Source organism: Salvia splendens, chromosome 5, assembly GCF_004379255.2.
Source record: "Salvia splendens isolate huo1 chromosome 5, SspV2, whole genome shotgun sequence".
Taxonomy (NCBI): domain Eukaryota; kingdom Viridiplantae; phylum Streptophyta; class Magnoliopsida; order Lamiales; family Lamiaceae; genus Salvia; species Salvia splendens.
In genome coordinates, this window is record NC_056036.1 from 16658193 (window position 1) to 16679277 (window position 21085).

At 39.3% G+C, this 21085-nt stretch overlaps 1 protein-coding gene and 1 non-coding gene across 2 annotated transcripts; one reads left to right on the forward strand and one right to left on the reverse strand.

Annotated features, from left to right (window-relative positions):
* Nucleotides 1-4431: 4431 nt before the first annotated feature.
* LOC121806097 lies at nt 4432-4538 on the reverse strand. Its single transcript, XR_006051630.1, has one exon. It is a non-coding gene; the product is annotated as a small nucleolar RNA R71 (small nucleolar RNA).
* Nucleotides 4539-16565: 12027 nt separating this feature from the next.
* LOC121804876 (putative S-adenosylmethionine-dependent methyltransferase RcsF) lies at nt 16566-19802 on the forward strand. Its single transcript, XM_042204575.1, has 9 exons — nt 16566-16738; nt 16807-16946; nt 17591-17691; nt 17856-18051; nt 18132-18224; nt 18456-18515; nt 18636-18710; nt 18910-18990; nt 19117-19802. Exons 1-9 carry the CDS (start codon nt 16663-16665, stop codon nt 19447-19449), a joined length of 1155 nt encoding a protein of 384 aa, XP_042060509.1. The 5' UTR covers nt 16566-16662; the 3' UTR covers nt 19450-19802.
* Nucleotides 19803-21085: the final 1283 nt, after the last annotated feature.

Sequence of the window (21085 nt, forward strand, 5' to 3'; positions counted from 1 at the left end):
AGTCTAGATAGTGTTCAAAGTTGCATCATAGTACTCAAACCGGTTTTTAGTCTTCGTGGATCGATAATTTTAGCTTGCCATTTGCTACTTATCACGTACACTTGTGGGTGACACTTTTGATTGCAAAATTAGCATGAGTCACTTAATATACTTAGTTCTTGGAAATACCTTACATGCAATGTGATTCATGAATTTACTCGAAAAGGCACATTCTTTCAAAAATCCTTTAACTTTTCATTATCGAGAAAAAAAATATTTCCCTTTTTGTAATAATTTGCATATTTCACTACATCTACTTAAAAGAAAATGATACGTTTTCCCTTCATCATTTAAAGTCTTTACTCGATAAAAATGTATCAACTATTTCCTCAAAGCCTTTACTTGACAAAGAAACATCATCTCCTTTCTCAAAATTTCCAAACTCTTTCTTGAATGTAACAAATTACTCTTTTCTTTATAACTCACACTTTCAGCTCTTTCTTTCGAGTCTCTACTCGATAAAACTCATCACCTCTTTCTCTAAAATCTCGTACTTTCATTCGTTCAATTGAAATAACTGAAAAAGTTACTTTCTCCTTTCAAACTTTTTGACCATCTCTACTTTGCTTTTAAAAGAAAGAAAAGTTTACCTTTTTCTACGTTGAGCACGATGGGTGGGAGTGTTGAGAGTTTTTTGGCCAAATAAATATAGTCTAGTCAAACAAGTCTAGACTAATAACTGAAAGGAAATTCTCAGGTTCAGAGCATGGAAGAAACTGCTCTGATACCACTTTGTCACGACCGCACTTTGCTAAGGATAGCAAAGCCGGAAAACCGTGACTAGGGGTGGGAAATAAGAAGAGGGGAACAGAAAGGGGATAAAACAATGAACGAATATTCACTTAGAAATCAAGAGAAACAACTTCAAATTAACTCTTGATCACAAGGAATCGAAAAACCTTATTAATAGAGATTTATCAGAGTATACAAGAACAGGCGACGTTGTCCAACACATTAGTACGCAGCGGAATTTAATGCGGCTGCATGTATAGAGACATGCACCTCCGAGAGCCTCTACTTAAAATAAAAAGAAAATCACAACTCTGCTCAGCATTCTCCACCATCACTGCTCAATCTGCACATTTAGAAATATATGCATGACTGAGTACAAAGATACTTAGTGAACACATTGCCGAAATATACACATATACGTTGAAAATATTGTCATGCCATCACAGTAACACTCGAGATTTTTCTCTTAAAAGGCCCGAGCTTACTAAATTCTTTGTGAGTTAAAGTTCGACTGACCAGTCTAAGTTCTTTTGTACTTCTGCCATATCTGAACACCAAGTACCGTGGAGATGGTGCTCTTCCACGGTCACCTACATCTTTCTCCAGCCGAGGAGGTGGCCACCTCCCAACGACCTCCACTATATCATCTTTGTGCCATGGAAGGTGGCCACCTTCCACGGTCACCTGTGTACACTAATCCGAGTAGGGACACCACCCTCACACGGACCCAAATTCGATTCTTAAGTTCCAACCAAACAGATATGCATCATACATATAAAACAAATAATTTATGGCAAGACAACATCATTTGCATAAATAACAAACATAACTTCACATTTTCATATTTTCATCCACATTAGTATGTAGAATAGAAAAGTTCACCTTTTCGCTTTTCCACGATTCTCGTAAATCACTCTCTCATTTCTCATTATTACTTTTCTCAAGAGTCTCCTCTTTTAGAAATAAAATAATAAGTTAACTTTAATTTCAAGAAATATACTAACTTGATGATGTGATAAGGCTCATTTCATGCATCGATTTAAGGGTAAAATGTATGCTACTTGATCGGTTTATCGCGCAAAATAAGTGTTAAATGTGCAGAAATGCCACTTGACCAAGGCAGCAAGGCCGAACTGGTCAAGCAAGTACAAAAGGCGATAAAAGGCCAAGAATCGGGGGAGTTGATCAGGGGGGAGTGATCAAGCAGTTAGGCGGGGACCGCTGGCTTCTAGAAGAAGAACACGTGAGGAAATGAGCTGGATATGGCGCACCATTCTGTTATCAAGGACGACGTTCTAGAAGGGGACACGTGCTAGCTTATGAGAACGCAAGGACGGAGTTGAGTCAGGAATCTGTTACTCAAAAGCGTCGTCATTCTGGAAGAAAGGCACGTAGCAATCAGTGAGTCGCTCATTCTCAGCATGAGCTAATATTCCCTGTCAAGATCTGATGTGAATCAAATTTACATTGTTATTTCCATAACTTAACATGATTTATATAGTTTGATGCTTGCAAAAGTGTGTTTTATGGTGTAGGAAGAGGAGTAAATGGTGAAACAAAGAAGGAAACTCGGAGGGTGAAAAGCTGTGCAGAAAGCTCTCAAAAGTGGCCACCCGGCCGGGTTAATTTCATGCCCAAAAATACCACCCGGCCGGGTGATTTTCGCGAGGCATGGGAAGTCCAGGAGGGGTCGAATTTATGTCACCCGGCCGGGTTAATTTCATGCCCAAAAATACCACCCGGCCGGGTGATTTAATTATAACTGCAAATGCAGTTTCTTTCGGCAGTTTCAGAGAGAGGAGAGAGGAGTTTTTGGCGGAGAAAGGGGGGAGAAAAGAAAGAAAAAGGTGTCAGGGAAAAGAAAGGGGGTGACGTGAAGGAGTGGCTAGCATTAATTAAAGGGAAGAAAAATTGAGGAAAGAGATTGACTTGGGTGGCGAATTCAGAGGAATTTCATTCCTAGGCCCCGTCTCCATATTCCAATTCCACTCAACGAGAGCATGCTTCCTACGGTTTTTGTTGCATATTTCACCATGTTTTTAGGCTAAGCTCCCTATGTTACTCCAAGTTGTAATCTAGGCTTGTATGGATGTTTTTACACCATTAATTTCATATGTTTGTGTCCAACAATGTGCTTAATTTTATTCACTATGTTTTTTGCTATGGATGTAGTGATGTTAATTCCTTTGCTATCGTCTCTTTAACATAGCTTAGGATTGATCGTTTGTTGGTATGCTATCGATTTAGAACTGTTCAAGGGATAAATTGATAGTGGATTAGGTAAGTGATTATAGTAGACGACGTTCGTTCCCGCGCATCCGCAGGAATTAAATGTCGTTGAAAGTTGGTTCATGGAACAAGTGTTCAGCTGACTGTGAACTATACGTCGTAGACATGTTCAGTGGACGCGATTAGGTTGATTAGTTAATCCCAAATATGTGCTTTTAATATCGGTGTAGAATAATACAAGCCTCGTGAGCAACTTGGAGTGACGTCTTTTTCCTGTTTGAAAAGTCTTCCTTAGTTAACTTGCAGTAGTATTTTGTAATCAACTTTTGGAAATCAAAATCTTCAAAACAAAATACCTTCATTTATGTCTTTTCTTTGTTTTAGAATTAAATAATCAACTCCTTCCGTGTGGATCGACACTCGAAGTATTACATTCGACACTGTATTCTTGCAGTATTGCTCTAATATTAGAGTTAATTAATCAAACTTGTGTGACTAAACACTTGATAATTGAACTCCAAAATTACACACCAAGTTTTGGCGCCGTTGCCGGGGAGGGCAATAGATTGTTTAACTTCTAGTTTGTGTTTTGTTTTATTTTATTTGATCTTCTTTTTTTTTTGTAGGTACCTTTATCGTTTTCTTGAAAGGTGTTAGCCATCTACCACGTCTGGACTTGAAGACGAAGGAGTATATTGTTCAAGGTGACATCTTTTTAACTTCTAGGTTAGGTTAGATAGTCTAGTTTACACTAAAGCACACACGTTTTATAGTACTTACCCCGAAGTTGTCGAGAGGTCTCGCTTTCGGTAATAGGAATATTTTGTGCTTGTGTTTGGTGTATTTTCTGTTGTGTAGGTAAAATAAAAATAAATAAAAAAAAGGTGAATGCACACGCGATCACAGGGTACACCACCGTTTGGACTACTCTGTTATCAAAGAAGAAGTAAGGTTAGAGGGTCAGAGTTTGTGATCTTCCCGGACTATTCGAGTCCATTCAGAAATAACCGAGAAGAAAGGGATCAGGATTCAGACGGTGAATCAATGGCAGAGAACAATGAGATTCCACCACCCGTGGTGAGGTTTGGCGACACTCTGAGATCGGGAATTGAGTACCCAGGGGAGTGTGCCTACGCAAATGACAACGTCAACATTCCACCTCACTACATCAGTTTGGTGAATGGAGGAAATCTTTTTCATGGACGGGATGATGAAGATCCGGTGAGCCATTTGAATGCCTTCTACGAGCTGACAAATTCTCGTAGACCTCCAAATGTGGAGCATCATCGGATTAAGAGGGCCTTATTTCTATTCTCATTGAGGGAGAAGGCAAGAGCGTGGTATGACTCATTACCGGGCTACAACATTGCAACATTCCAAGAGTTGAAGTCATTGTTTCTTGTGGAATACAACTCTCCAATGAAGATTGAGAAATTGAGAGAGGAGATCACCTCATTCCGACAGAAGTATGATGAGTCCTTCGCGGAGGCATGGAAGAGATTCACAGAGTTGATAAGAAAATGCCCAAGTCACGGATTAGCTCCGGGGCATGACCTTTTGAAATTCTACAAGGGACTCAACAGTGAAGGCACGGGATTGGTGACCGCAGGTTCGAATGGGAACCTAGATGATCTAACTCACGATGAGGTGAGGGCCTTATTCCAAAGGTTGGCCAACAATCAAAGGAATTGGCACAATCCAAGGCGAGGAGCTGATAGAGCAGGAGATACATTTGGTGCTACTAAGGACGCGGAAAGAGTGACCGCAATTGAGGCTCAGCTGGCGGACATTAGCACTCAAATGTCTTCAATGACAAAAGCAGTGAAATCTCTTCAACTGACTCCTCAACCTCAAGCTGTGACTATGATGAGATGTGGGTTGTGCCAAGGTGGGCATCATACTGATCAATGCCCAAGTCTTCAAGGACCACCCGTGGAGGATGTGAACTATATTGGCAACAATCGCCAAGGGTTCAATCAAGGCAACCAATACAATAATCAGCAGAATTGGAGGCCTCAACAAACGGGGTGGAATCAAGCTGGTCCTAGTAACAACTCGGGTAATCAATGGAGGAACAACACTCAACCCCCAGGTTATGAGAAGAGGCCAACCGTTGAGGATCAATTGGGACAGATTCTCTCGTTTATGACGAAGAGTCAAAAGGAAAATGAGAACTTCAAAGATAAGACTGTGGAAAAGTTTGGGCAGATCGATGCCACAATGAGGAATCTCGAGACTCAAATTGGACAGCTTGCCACGGCATCATACACGAGGATTCCTAACACTATCCCGAGTAATACTGTACCTAATCCGAGAGGTAATGAACAGTGCAAAGCAGTGGTTTTGAGAAGTGGTCGTGAGTTGGATTCGACACCATCAATGGACGGCCAAGGTACTTCCGGCATCTCACACGCAGGGGCGGATGAGATGTTAGGCTTGCATTCCTCGCACGCAGGGGCGGACGAGGCATGTAAGGGAAGTCCCGCGTTGGTGCAGGGTGCCCAACATGGTCAAGAACAGGTTGCATCCGGCAGTATGGAAAATGGTGTAGAATCTGAGTTAAGCGAGAGGATTTTGGCAGAAAAGAAGGGAAAGCAGAAAGTAGAGATGGGATCAAAGGGACAGCTGACGACAAGTCCGGCATTAGACCCGAAAAGCAAGTTCAACTTCCCCGATCACATTCCTCCTCCACCATATCCACCGAAGAGGAAGAAAAGAGCTCCAAAGGAGAAAAGCTTCGAGTGGATGATGAACGTGATTCGAAAAGTGAATGTGGATGTATCGTTGGTGGACCTCTTCACTAATTTCCCCAAGTTCTCCAAATTTTTCAAGGATATGATGGCAAATAAGGAGAAATTGCAAGATGAGGGGATAGTGGCTTTGAGCATGAATTGCTCACAACTGATTTCGGGAATGATGCCAATGAAGAAGAGGGATCCGGGAAGTTGTGTGATTCCTTGTGAGATAGGCAACACAATCTTCACAAAATGTCTGTTGGATCAAGGATCGGGGATCTCATTGATGGCGTTGAAAACAGCACGTGCCATTGGACTGGAGAACAGAATGGAGCCCATCGACATTGCTCTACAACTGGCTGATCACTCCATTGTGAAGCCCAATGGAATAGTAGAGGATGTCTTGGTCAAGGTAGACAAGTTCGTCATCCCCGTTGATTTCATAGTATTGGATATGCCCGAGGACAAAGAGGTGCCAATTCTGTTTGGCAGACCGTTTCTTGCCACGGGGGACGTGTTGCTTGGAGCAAAGGACAACTCAGTCACGTTTAGAATTAATGGTGAGCAAGTGACCATTAATGTGGAGAAAGCGATGAAGCATCCTAGTGATGCAAAAGCGTGCTTTAGAGTTGACGTCCTCGACAAGTGTATCTTTGATAAGATGCGTTGCTCGGCAAGTATAGAAGGAAGCGTATATGATAAGGGGAGCTTGGAAAGAGATTTTGGTTCGACAATTAAAGTTGATTTTGATTTTGATGAAAGTGAGGATGCTCAAATGGATCAACCAAATCTCGAAAATGATTGTGTGGTGGATACTTTCGTGGCGGATGTGCAGCCTTCAATTGAAGTACCACCAAAGCTAGAATTGAAGCCACTCCCGACAAATCTAAAATACGCATTCCTTGGTGAGGATGAGTCTTTACCGGTTGTGATATCGGCGATGTTGAATGATGAAGAAGAATTGAAGTTGATAGAGCTACTGAAGTCACACAAGAAAGCTCTAGGATGGTCCATTGCCGACATCAAAGGGATTAGCCCCGCTATATGCATGCACAAAATCTTGATGGAAGAGGGAGCTAAGCCGGTAAGAGAAAGACAAAGAAGGTTGAACCCACTCATGCAAGAAGTGGTTGAAAAAGAGGTGAAAAAATTGTTGAAATATGGGATGATCTACCCCATTTCTGATAGTGAGTGGGTTAGCCCGGTGCAATGTGTACCGAAGAAAGGGGGAATAACCGTGACTGTCAATGAAAAGAATGAAGTGTTAGCAACTCGATTGGTGAACTCATGGAGAGTTTGCATGGACTATAGGAAGTTGAACACAGCGACGAGAAAAGATCACTTTCCGTTGCCATTCTTAGATCAGTTGCTCGACAGGATTGCGGGTTATTCCCACTATTGCTTCTTAGACGGATACTCGGGGTACAATCAGATTGCAATTGCCCCGGAAGATCAAGAAAAGACGACATTCACATGTCCTATTGGAACTTATGCCTTCCGCCGGATGCCTTTTGGTTTGTGTAATGCACCGGCTACATTCCAACGTTGCATGATGGCAATTTTTTCCGATATGAATGAAGACATAATGGAGATCTTTATGGATGATTTCTCCGTCTTTGGATCCTCATTTGACTTTTGCTTAGAAAACTTGAGACGGGTCCTACAAAGATGTGAGGAGTCAAATCTCGTGCTAAATTGGGAAAAGTGTCAATTCATGGTCAAGGAGGGCATAGTGTTGGGACACAAGGTGTCGGAGTTGGGGTTGGAGATGGATAAGGCGAAGATTGATGTGATCTCGAAGTTACCTCCCCCAACGAATGTGAAGGGCATCCGTAGTTTCCTTGGACATGCGGGATTCTACCGACCTTTTATAAAGGATTTTTCAAAGATTGCAAAGCCACTTTGCAACTTGCTTGAAAAGGATGCCAAGTTCGTCTTTGATGAGAAATGCCTTGAGGCATTTGAATTGTTGAAGAAGAAGCTAGTCGAAGCTCCTATTATTATCACACCCGATTGGTCAAAGCCGTTTGAGTTGATGTGTGATGCTTCGGACTATGTTGTGGGGGCCGTTCTAGGCCAAAGGAGAGATAAGGTCCTACACGCCGTCTACTATGCTAGCAAAGTACTCAATGAAGCTCAACTGAATTACACCACGACGGAGAAGGAAATGTTAGCAGTAGTGTACGCCTTTGAGAAGTTTCGTGCATACTTACTTGGCACGAAGGTGGTAGTGTTCACGGACCATTCATCTATCAAGTATTTGATGAACAAGAAAGATGCAAAGCCTCGGTTGGTGAGATGGATCCTCTTATTACAAGAGTTTGATGTGGAAATAAAAGACAAGAAGGGGACCGAGAATTTGGTAGCTGATCATCTGTCCAGATTAGAGGGATTGGAAGAGACGGAAGATGAGAGAAAGAAGAGGATAAATGAGAAATTTCCCGACGAGCAAGTATTGCAAGTGGAGGCTCGGGAAACAGATGTGCCGTGGTTTGCCAATTTGGCGAACTACCTTGTCACTGGCATTATACCAGAAGGGTTGTCATCTAACCAAAAGAATAAGTTTTTGAGTGACACCCGCACATATGTTTGGGAAGATCCGTTTCTCTTCCGGATTTGTAGTGATGGAGTGATTCGAAGGTGCGTTAGAGAGCATGAGCACCTTCAGATTTTGTCTGCATGCCATGATTCGTTGTATGGCGGCCACTTTGGAGCACGTCGAACCGCTTTTAAAGTGCTTCAGTCCGGATTCTTTTGGCCATCGATCTTCAAGGATGCAAAAGCCTATGTAGAAAGATGTGACAGTTGCCAAAGAGCCGGCAATATCTCGTGGAGGAATGAAATGCCGATGAATAATATTCACGAGGTAGAACTTTTCGATGTTTGGGGTATAGACTTCATGGGACCGTTTCCCAAGTCTAATGGGTAGCAATACATTCTCGTTGCTGTCGACTACGTATCTAAGTGGGTAGAGGCAGTGGCCTCGGCAACCAATGATGCCAAAGTGGTGTTGAAATTTATCAAGAATCACGTCTTTAACCGCTTTGGGACACCACGAGCCATTATTAGTGATGGAGGAACTCATTTTTGCAACAAATTGTTTGAAAACCTCCTAGGAAAGTATGGTGTCCAACACAAGGTTGCTACCCCTTATCATCCCCAAACAAGTGGTCAAGTTGAAGTCTCCAATCGTGAGATTAAGTGGGTGCTTGAGAAAGTGGTAAGGCCGTCTCGAAAGGATTGGGCTCAAAAGCTAGATGATGCTTTGTGGGCATATCGAACGGCGTATAAGACCCCGATTGGAACTTCGCCATACAAATTGGTCTTTGGGAAGGCTTGCCATTTGCCGGTAGAGCTTGAGCATAAAGCTTTTTGGGCTTTGCAAAAGCTCAATTTGGATTATGATGTTGCAGCCGAGAAGAGGATGTGCGACATGAACAAGATGGATGAGTTTAGGCTCCGTGCATATGAGAGCGTTGACCTCTATAAGGAGCGGGCTAAGAAGATTCACGATGCAGCCATTAAGCCTCGTCAATTCCATGAGGGACAACTGGTCCTTTTGTACAACTCTCGGCTTAAACTGTTTCCGGGCAAGCTCAAGTCTAGATGGTGGGGTCCTTATGTGGTGCACAAGGTATACCCCTATGGTGCTGTGGATGTTCGGGATCAGAAGAATGGTAGCATTTGGAAGGTGAATGGCCAACGTTTGAAGGCCTATGTTGGAGTTGAAGGAGGCATGGAGACAGAGGAAGTGACTACACTAGTGGATTCAAGAGTGTAGATCAAGAATGAAGAAGGTCGAGCCAACGACTATAAACAAAGGCGCTGATTGGGAGGCAACCCAAGTTTTTATTTTTCTTTTATTTTTGATTTCATATGTTGGAGGTTTTGTTTGCTCAATTCTTTCCTCTAACATTTATTTTGAATTGAGTGTTTCTTTTTGTAGTTTTTGTTCTCTTTTTAGGAGCATCATGGAGATTGGATTGGAGCTTAGGAGGAAGCACACCTGCAGAGGATTTTTACACCCACCCGCCCACCCGAATGCACTATGGACGTCACGCCAAGTTTGGGGGAGTTCTCTTTCCCTTTACTTTTAATGTTCTTCTTTGCATGCATTGGGGACAATGATGCATTCAAGTTTGGGGGGGGGGTTGATTTATGCATGATGCATGTTTCTTGGGTGTATTTTATGCTAAATGTGTTTTGAATCATGTATTTGACGGGTGCATGTTAGATCTTCGGCTTTCTGGTTGGGAAATCTTATTTGATTTTACTTGATCTTTGAAGCCTAGGATGAATGGAATGGGTGCATGAATTTACTTGAAAGAGCATGTCATGATTACATCCGATTTCTTGAGTTGAGGAGAGTATGAAAATCGCATGTCTTGTGGAAATTATTTTGGGTTGATTTGCTTTATCGAGTGAAGTGCTTGCGTTCGTTTGTGTCAACGATTTGGGAGGATAAGGCACTAGGATGAACTCTATGGCCAAATAATCACATGCCTAGTCCATCAAATGATCCCCTAGAAGCCACTTTGAGCTAATTCCCTATTATTTGTGTAAACACTTAGCCAATCACTTAGCCACTTAAATAAGCCTCATTTTAGCCTCATCAATAGACCTTGCTACTATTTGGGTGCTAAAAACAAGTTTGAGCTTTGGTGATTTGAGTTTTGAGTGTAGGGTGGTGAATTGTAAAGTGTAGACATTTTTAGACTTAATGTAATATATAGGTGAAAAGAGTGAAGTTCTTAAAGAAAGAAAAAAGAAAAAGACGACCTCCAAATTTGCAAAAGTCGAGGTCTTATAAAAAAAAGAAAAAAAAAGAAAGAAGGAAAAAATTTGTGAAATAAAGTAAGAGCTTCTGTTTGTTTTTAAGATGTAATCTTGTCTAGAATGGATCTCAAGTTTGGGGGAGTGAAAGTTTGGTTGTAAAGTCTTATTGATTGTTTCTTTGAAAGGAAGTTGTAGGAGGGAAGAATTTGGCACTCAAATGTGTAGCTTTTGAGCTCACTATCCATATGTATCCTACCTCATCCCTAGCCCCATTACAACCTTGAATTAAGACCTTGGACCTTATCGTTGATGCGTGTGGATGTTTTGTAAACACCTTGGTAGAGTTAAAGAAGTTTGATTTGAAATCCGCGAGTCTATGTGATAAGTAATGCTTGACGAGTCAATGATGACAGTTTGAGTTGTATGATCACATGTTTGGACTTACTTTGAAATGCACCTTGACTTGAAGTTCTAAGTTGATAAGTGATGGTTCATGAGAGTGGGAAATCTTGATTGAAATTGTTGGGGGTTTAGACTTTGTCATTCATGTCTCTACGTGATTCATTCTTTTGAAAACTTTTGAAAAAACTTTTGTGAGTTGAGCTTCAAAGTGTTGTGTTTTATATGATCTTGCCCGAGGACGAGCAAGTAAATAAGTTTGAGGGTATTTGATGTGAATCAAATTTACATTGTTATTTCCATAACTTTACATGATTTATATAGTTTGATGCTTGCAAAAGTGTGTTTTATGGTGTAGGAAGAGGAGTAAATGGTGAAACAAAGAAGGAAACTCGGAGGGTGAAAAGCTGTGCAGAAAGCTCTCAAAAGTGGCCACCCGGCCGGGTTAATTTCATGCCCAAAAATACCACCCGGCCGGGTGATTTTCGCGAGGCATGGGAAGTCCAGGAGGGGTCGAATTTATGTCACCCGGCCGGGTTAATTTCATGCCCAAAAATACCACCCGGGCGGGTGATTTAATTATAACTGCAAATGCAGTTTCTTTCGGCAGTTTCAGAGAGAGGAGAGAGGAGTTTTTGGCGGAGAAAGGTGGGAGAAAAGAAAGAAAAAGGTGTCAGGGAAAAGAAAGGGGGTGACATGAAGGAGTGGCTAGCATTAATTAAAGGGAAGAAAAATTGAGGAAAGAGATTGACTTGGGTGGCGAATTCAGAGGAATTTCATTCCTAGGCCCCGTCTCCATATTCCAATTCCACTCAACGAGAGCATGCTTCCTACGGTTTTTGTTGCATATTTCACCATGTTTTTAGGCTAAGCTCCCTATGTTGCTCCAAGTTGTAATCTAGGCTTGTATGGATGTTTTTACACCATTAATTTCATATGTTTGTGTCCAACAATGTGCTTAATTTTATTCACTATGTTTTTGGCTATGGATGTAGTGATGTTAATTCCTTTGCTATCGTCTCTTTAACATAGCTTAGGATTGATCGTTTGTTGGTATGCTATCGATTTAGAACTGTTCAGGGGATAAATTGATAGTGGATTAGGTAAGTGATTATAGTAGACGACGTTCGTTCCCGCGCATCCGCAGGAATTAAATGTCGTTGAAAGTTGGTTCATGGAACAAGTGTTCAGCTGACTGTGAACTATACGTCGTAGACATGTTCAGTGCACGCGATTAGGTTGATTAGTTAATCCCAAATATGTGCTTTTAATATCGGTGTAGAATAATACAAGCCTCGTGAGCAACTTGGAGTGACGTCTTTTTCCTGTTTGAAAAGTCTTCCTTAGTTAACTTGCAGTAGTATTTTGTAATCAACTTTTGGAAATCAAAATCTTCAAAACAAAATACCTTCATTTATGTCTTTTCTTTGTTTTAGAATTAAATAATCAACTCCTTCCCTGTGGATCGACACTCGAAGTATTACATTCGACACTGTATTCTTGCAGTATTGCTGTAATATTAGAGTTAATTAATCAAACTTGTGTGACTAAACACTTGATAATTGAACTCCAAAATTACACATCAAGATCGTTATCCAGCTGGAGGCCGAATCGAGCTTATAAATAGAGGGTGTGCCTCCACAAGAAAGGAATCCGATCTTTTACTTTCCGTCTAGTTTAGCTTAGTTTAGTTAGGGCTGGCAATTTTCGACATGACACGATAATCCGACACGAATCCGCACGAAATTATTGGGTTAGGGTCAAGTCTTATTGGATCCGTGTCCTTATCGGGTTGACCCATTAAGAACCCGATAATTTCGGGTTGGGTTCGGGTCGGATGCGGGTCGGATACGGGTAACCTATTAAGAAATAATATTATTATTTTTATTATTATTTTAAAAAATATATTACATTAATTTTTAATTTCTTATAAATTAGGTTTAAATAGTATAAAATGAATTTTAATTGTGTAAATTAGGTTAAAAATTAGGGTTTAATCGTGTAATATCAGGTTCGGGTTGTTATCGTGTCGTGTCAACCCATATTATATCGTGTCGATAACGGGTTCGTGTTGGGTGCGGGTCGTGTTTGGATTTGAAGGTAGCAAGTCGGGTTCGTGTTCGGATTTATAGTTTCCTTAACAGGTCGGGTTCAGGTTAGACCTTATTGGGTTGGGTCATTATCAGGTTGACCCGATAACGACCCAATCCGCACGGTTTGCCAGCCCTAAGTTTAGTTCTCTAGCTTAGCCCAGTTCTCCAGAATAGCTTAGCTTAGATAAAATAGTGCGTAGTTAAAAAGGGCAATCAAAGAAGTGCTGCAGAATACTTGTTTTCTGTTAGCGTTATCTTAAGTTTCCCGCTGAGATTCTTCTCAGTTTTTACCGCTTTCTTAGTTTCCGAAGTGTTAGTTTAGTTTAAATTTCACGTTGTACTCAGTTTAGTTTAATCAAAGTTATTTTCGTTTTCATCCTAGCATTTACTTTTCCGCTGTTACCTGCAATTCACTTGACCCAGTAGTTAAAGTTCCGTTGATCAAGCTAGCTAGTTTAATTCTGCCTAGAGTAAAAACAGTAGTTAAAAAAAACTCTCAAGTTAAAGCATGGCAGCAGCCAACCCCCCTGTTCACTACTCACACACTCGACACACCAACTTCTCTGTGGGATCGACCCCGAACTTGCCGCTTTACTGTTAAAGTAGTGCAAAATTGGGAGTTTATAAATTACTTTGGTAAGGAAGAAAGAGCGAGAGCAAGACTGCAGTGATTAAGTGGCAACGACATTTGTTAACTGATCATACCGATTCGGTTATCATTCCATATAACTTGATCCGCTTTCTAATCGCGTTTTCGTCTCTTTCCAAGCCCTTCCAATATGCATTCTATTTTCTCATTATCTTTTCTTTTCATGAGTCAGGGGGTTCAATCTTGACTAGTTAAATCAAAGGAATTAATTATCCAAAGAATTGATTCAACAAGGAATTATTCTAGTCTCGTTGGTGTTCTCCCTTAATCATTTCTGGGTTCACGTCTTATTTTCATAACATAATCCAAAGATTTGCTTTCTCACACAAAAGCAATAATTTAAATTTCATAGATAGCTTATTAACTGAGAATTAATTGTTTAATTAAATCTGAAGATTTAATTCTAAAGGAAATAATTTAATGAGCTCAACGATTTAAATTAAAATTAGACCAAAGGAATTATTTAGATCATTTAATTATTATCACCAACCCAATTCAATTGATTTCGAAACTGGACTCGCATCCCCAAATTAATTAAATCCGAGTTGGGCTCCCTTCTATTGATGGTGTAGACTTTCTAGCCAAAATATAAATGTTTTGTAAAACGAAAATGAATGCAACTATTGCCCGTGCCTTTCTACTGCTAAAAGGTAAAACATAGCATGTAAGCCAAGGTACTAGATAGAAAAAAAGAAAATCATGTAATCCCACCGTCCCAACTAAGTTGAGTCATTTCGTTTTTGCACTCGTTTTGAAAAAATTGTAATAAATAGTTAAAGTGGATATATAGTAAAGTAAAAACGAGAATAATGTAGACAAGAGTCTTATCCACATTATATTTCGCTTTTACCCTATTCTATGTTCACTTTAACTATTTTTTATGATTTTTTTAAAACGAGTGCAAAAAAGAAGTGACTCAACTTTCTTGAGATAGAGGGAGTAAGATTCAGCATCTCTACATAGGGAAACCTTCAACCTCCGCAGTCTCCAACCTCGACAATACAAAAGTATTCCGAGTTCAATCAGTTGCGATGTATTCACAAGAGCTTCAATAGAATCATCAAATATTTTTACCAAAACATCGATGATATGACTGAAGTGTAGATATGTCGCCAATTATGACTCTTGCCAGTTGGTTGTCAACAGATTTAGGATTTTCAATAGCTAGAACATTCAGACATACTATCGCTAATCTGAAACAACGTACATCACCCACCGGATTGTAATGCAATAGCGCTTTCTAGTGTGGATGTCTTTGACCAAATCTCTGACGGGTGTCTCCATATGTCGCATAAACCCTAAGGCTAGACCAACAGTGCCAAAGAGAATCGAAAATTTAACTAAAAAAGCGATCAACTAATACTCATTGAAATTCAAGGCGATCAAAATTCAACCACACATCATTAAACAAGATTACACATATTCAAGGCAGATCTACCAAATAAACACGAAGAATAGAGGAAATAAGAAAAACAACGCCCACTACCGGTGAATTTAGCTATAGCTTTGCAGATGTGTGTGAATAGTGAGAGTAGATGTATGTGAGTAAGGTGCATATATATAATGCGAGAGTTTAACAGTACGAATGTAACCGCCCGCCCACGGTAAATCTTTTTAACATCTCAAGAGCTTGACCCATGTAATCCCGTGCGGCATCATATCAAAACGTGGCCTCTCAATATCATAGTATCTCTTTGCAGTTTCATATCAGGGAGCAATCCCACTCCAAAAGCCACGAAATGGTCCAATTCATCATCTTATAGACATCCCTTAGTAATTCTAGAATTCTCTAGTCCACTCTTTAATATTCTATATCTAGATTTTTCTATATCTAGATTTTTCTCTATAGATTTAATATTCTATATCTAGATTTTTCTCTATAGAAATCTAAATATTTATAAGATACTATCTACATTCTAAGGAATTCTATACCTAAATGTTTCTACTAAAAATATCTAGATATTACTACTTAATTCTAGATAATTCTATCTAGATAATTCTGTTACAAAAATCAAGTTTAATTATTTTTTATTCCAACACTGAGGAGGAAACTGGGCGTCAGAAATTGTAAAGAATCCGGCGCGGTAGGGAGTGGAGGAGGAAACTGGTGCGGTGTGGTAGTGGTCGGAAATTGAATAAATCGGCTTTGCACTGGAATCTGGCGTGGTATTGCACGGCAATACCTTGGCTAGAAAGTCTACACCCAAAGATAATATGATCAATAATTTTCGTTTCATCCTTGGAGAAGACACAAATCTAAATATGTAGAGTCTCTCCTTAGTGTTTAGTCTTCTATACAAAATGAACTAGACCAATAGTTGTGCCTGTGATCAATCAACATTTTTCCCTGTTAGTTTTTTGTCATAAAGTTGGTTGCCCCCTATCCCTAGATCATGAGTATGCAAGCATACTTAGTGGGGAGTACACTGCAAGCAGTTATAATTAATTGTGCAATGAGTCATAATATAATAACTAAATGTGGAATGAAACATAACATATTGAATCATTTCAACTTAGCTCACTTTTTTTGTGAGACTAGCTTCGGTAACTCGTGAGAGCTTGTCCCTTGTAGGGTGTATAAATAATGTTGGATCCAGGAATTTCAGATTATGGATGCGATATATAATTTCACCGACTTTGGAGATTTATAATTTAATCAATATATTTTCTGTCTCTAAGTTTTTTACTAATGAGTCACTTCATTGTATATAAAAATAGATTAGTTTTTAATGTTATTACTCTGAAATTTTTCACTATTTAGTTCTTGAATAATAAAAAATTTGTTTTAGTTAATAATTTTTTTTAAATATTTAACATAAAATAAAAGTGCATCATATTTTCTATATAATCTCTAATATGAGCATAATTATAAACCATAATAATAAAGATTATATCAAAATATAGCTAAAGATTTTTAACAAATACTTCTACTACTAATAATCTAACTAACACCGCAGTCCATTTCAAAATTTTCAATCTTGGGCCAACTCGAGTGAGCAAAGTTGTTTTGATGGACGGCGGCAGCAGCGTGAAATCGCAGTGGTTTGCACTCTCAATCGGTTTTGCATTTACTCTTTCTGCTTCCCGTAAGCCCTTAAATCTGAACTCCTCTCAAACAAGTGTTTGCGTGTGTTGATATTTTCGAGTGCTGCAGTTTATTTATGGACGAAGAAATCGACGCCGGATTTTCCAAACGGCGATGCGACCGCCGAAATCATTAAGCTCCAGGCCTCCTTAAAGGGCGCTCTCGACAAGTGCGCTGCTGAAAGACAAGGCCGCATTAGGGCTCAGAAGGTTCGCCCTTTCTCAACATCTCTTAATTTGAGTTTTTGAGTGAAAAACTAATGCTGATTGCCGATTTCTCTTACTTAGTCACTTTATGTCCTAATTGAACCTAGCTTTTATCTTGTGAACTCCTCGATTACTTACACAATTTGAGATTTGGGTAATTAGCTCATCTTGTGAACTTCTCCCTCCGTCCCACTTAGGAGCATTTTCTAATTCTGCACATTATTTTGTGTAATGTTGTTTTCTGAGTAAATTGGAGAGATTAAAGTAAAGAGAGGGAAAAAGTAGTGAGAATGGCGTTTCTATATTTAGAAATGTGTCATTTAGTGTGGGATATCCCAACAAGGAAAATGTATCGCTTAGAGTGGGACGAATGGGGTATTAACGTCAGAATAGTAAAACACTAGTCTCACTCTCAATATACAAGGCTTACTAGCATATTGCATAGCTTGGCATCAGATAGCAATATGCATTCTTAGACTGTTAGATCCACCAAGACATGCATTTAATTATCTGTGAAAAGGTATAACATATGTGCTGCTTAATGCTGTAAACTATGCATAGTTATGGTGCTTTGTGAACTGAACTGTGTGATATTCCAGAATTTTCTGGGGCATTGTCTCTGATACCTACCAATTTATCTTTTGCAGGCTTTAAGGGAGGCATTGAGCAAGTCCAGCTGTGACAAGGTTGAATCTACTTCATATCCCATGGCACCTATTGGAGTAGTCCACTCGTGTTTCTCTACACGGTAATCTGGTCAATCTGTTGAAGAACTATTTTTCCTTGGGTATAAAAGACCTAACATCTCCCCTTTTCTAGCTATGTCACCAACAATATGATGCCACAATTTTTTCAAAAAATTGCTTTGTGATTCATGTACATGTTTGAAGATGTATGTTGGAAATTTTGCAGGAATGGAACTCCAAGACAGCCTTTGCTTGTACCTCTAGCAAAAGCAACCTTGAGGTTTGATCCTGCTCGGGTTCCTCAAGCATCTCTTGAAGGCCTTGAAGGGTATTCTCACTGCTGGATTATCTATGTGTTTCATCTAAATACAGATATTGAAAAGCTATGGAAGCATCCATCTCAGTCAAAATTTAAAGCAAAGGTGTGTTATCTTCTGCGTTTGTGTTTTAAGCTTCTTAGACATTATTAAGTGAATTCTGAAAGTTGAATTCATGGATGTAGGTTAGAGTACCAAGGCTGAAAGGTGAAAGAATTGGAGTCTTTGCTACGCGATCTCCTCATCGCCCATGTCCAATTGGATTAACTGTGGCAAAGGTATTGTTGATTTTCCCAAAGCAAAACCACATCTTTCATGATGTTTTTCTAAGGCAATGGCAATGGCAACTTATTACAGGTTGTGAGCCCAATATCTTGTGTTTGGGAACATGTGTTTTTTCCAAATGCTCTATTGCCTTCTATTTTAAAAATATTCACACTAAAATATGAGTAGTCTTGCCCACCATATTAGACTTCGAACTCACACAGATTCATTTTTCTGGTTTCTAGGTTGAGGCTGTAGATCGGCATAAGGTGTTACTATCTGGCGTGGATCTGGTTGATGGTACCGTGAGTAATCCATTAGACCATTCATATATTTTCGTATCTTGTTTAGGATTTTCCTTATCAAAGAAGTTTATACATTACTCTGCACGCCGAAACAACCTAATAATAATATGACTCTTGCAGCCTGTCCTGGACATTAAACCTTATCTGCCGTATTGTGACAGCATTCATGGAGCAATAGTTCCTGACTGGGTAAAGGTAATCTCTTTAATTACTCTCATCTTTTCACTTGTTCCTGACCTTCACTATTTATGCTACTTTGAGAATTTACTTCAAATGTCAGAAAAATTAGTCAGATTAATGTACAGATTTGTGGGTTTTTTTCATTCCACATATTGCAAATAATACACACTTTAATCCCTTGGTCCGAGTCTAACGAGAATCATGATGTGCACAGGTGGACAATGTGCTAGCAATAGCTTCTGTAAACTTCTCCCAAGGCTTTTCATCCAGCCTTGCAGATTGTTGGTCACTGGTGGTAAGACCTGGAAATTTAACAAATTGGACTTATTATTATTGAAATTTTATTGCTAAATATGTGAAATAAATTGGGAAGCCGGGAAACAGTGTTTGCAAATATAATTAATCTTTTCATGATTTGCAGGAAAAGAAGTCTCTGTATTCTTCTCCGGAGGAATTCCAGTCGCTGATAAGGCAGGTGCTATCATGGGACATACGATCAGTTTCACAACGAAGTCGTCCGGTTAAGACAAAGGGCGGAATAGGTGATGACGATAATGTTGAAAATACAGTCTGTCCTGCTTCGAAGGTCGAGAGTGTGCAAGACGAAGAAGCTTGTGAGCAAGATTCGAGCAATGTAGTTTATCATCTTTTATTGGAAGGCCTAGACGTTTCATATGGAGTGGATTCCGATGCTAATGTCGTAGTTGAGAAGGTTTCCTTGCCATCTCGCTTGCCAAGTTCCGGCGAGATGTAAGCGCTGCTGCATAGTTCTAATGTTTTGAATACAATTATATATGGCAGTATAGGAGCATAGTTTTTTTTTGGTATGAGATGAAGTCATAGTTTTAGTGTAGAAGTGAGGCCGCGTTAATATATGAACAACAACCGAATCTGGAGTGTTGGATCTAGGGTGCGGATGCCTGGAAACAAAATGCGCAAAATCAGTATAGTATATTTATTCCCGTGGAGGGATCTTTCAGACACTGGATTTTAGGAATTGTATACTGAGAAGCAGTCATATCGAAAATGCAGTATGACACTGTGCTAAACAAGTCCGTGATAACCTTGTATATCTTTGATATCATGATGATACTCTTATTTCTACCAGATCATTGGCTCAATGCGGTAAACACTCTGCAAAAACACTTCCAAGGCATGACTTGGTAACTTATTATGCAACTACGAAAGTGATCCAAACCTTTTGTGTTGTGGCATTGGGTGTAGCAGAGGAAGTTTATGGCACTTTCAGTGGCATTAGCCTGTTGGAGATATAATTTTGTTATTTGAAATATAATTGCAAGGTTAGAGTAAGGATTTCAATTCAATTTAGTGAAGAACTTTAAGGTTAGGCCACAACGAAAATGCATGCTTCACCTTGTTGCCATTTTGAAACTAAAACAGTGAAGATATGATTGAAAGAGTGTTTTTATTCATATATAATCATGAGTATTCATTTACTTTAAGTTGTTGACATGTCTTGTCTAGTAATGTCATGTTGTTGTGGTTCTTTTTGTTTTGTTATAGCAATGTCGTCTCGGCCGTTAATATAATCACCGGTTATGTGTAGTTGGCACATTTTGATCTCTAAACCAGAGTTGGAAATACCTTACTCTCTCAAGCCAACAGAAGATACCCCACTTGATGAGATTTAGTGATGAAGTGTAATGTTATCACTTAATCCCTCCTCCTCCGTCCCACAATAAGAGTCCTATTTTGCCATTTTAGTACTTCCCATAATAAGAGTCTTATTTTACTTTTACCATAAATGATAAATAGACCACACATTTCACCAACGTTTTCTACACATTAACATAGTGATATAAATTATCTATTTCCAGAAATCCTGTCAGTATTAAATCCATGTATTATGATGGTAATTGTTTATTTTACACATTAACATTATGTTGCATATTGTATTCCACCTTTACAGTAAGGATCTCTATCTCTGTTCGTGCATAGCACACCAAATAAGGGTAAGTGTGTAAGAAACTGGCATTGTCAGACTATGATGACCAGATAATTAATATCCGCTGTGTGTGTTAATTACTAAGTGAGTGCAGTTTGGTTTGGGAAACATTTTCAGATTGATCAACATAATGACACTCCTAAAATATTATGTCCCAAGATTGTTGGGAATAGGACATCATTATTGAGTTCGTAACATATAAGTATTCTGTATGTCTTCTCCCTTACAAAATACACGCATACAACTACATAACATATAAACGCATATAATTATAATTATGATTATGAATATATATAACAGGATACAAAGAAATTAGTATTTGCGTAGTTTCATCCGATGTTTATCTCTATTTAGGGCAATGAAAAACCAAAAAATTCACTATATAATTTTTGGAAAATATTACAATATTTCAACCGTACACCAA

Excerpts from the sequence above, each read along its gene's own strand:
- LOC121804876 (XM_042204575.1), top strand. The coding sequence starts at position 16,663 with ATGGACGGCGGCAGCAGCGTGAAATCGCAGTGGTTTGCACTCTCAATC. Across the intron at positions 18,225-18,455 it reads TTGGATTAACTGTGGCAAAG|GTTGAGGCTGTAGATCGGCA; the intron begins GTATTGTTGATT and ends TCTGGTTTCTAG. Across the intron at positions 18,711-18,909 it reads TAGTTCCTGACTGGGTAAAG|GTGGACAATGTGCTAGCAAT; the intron begins GTAATCTCTTTA and ends TGATGTGCACAG.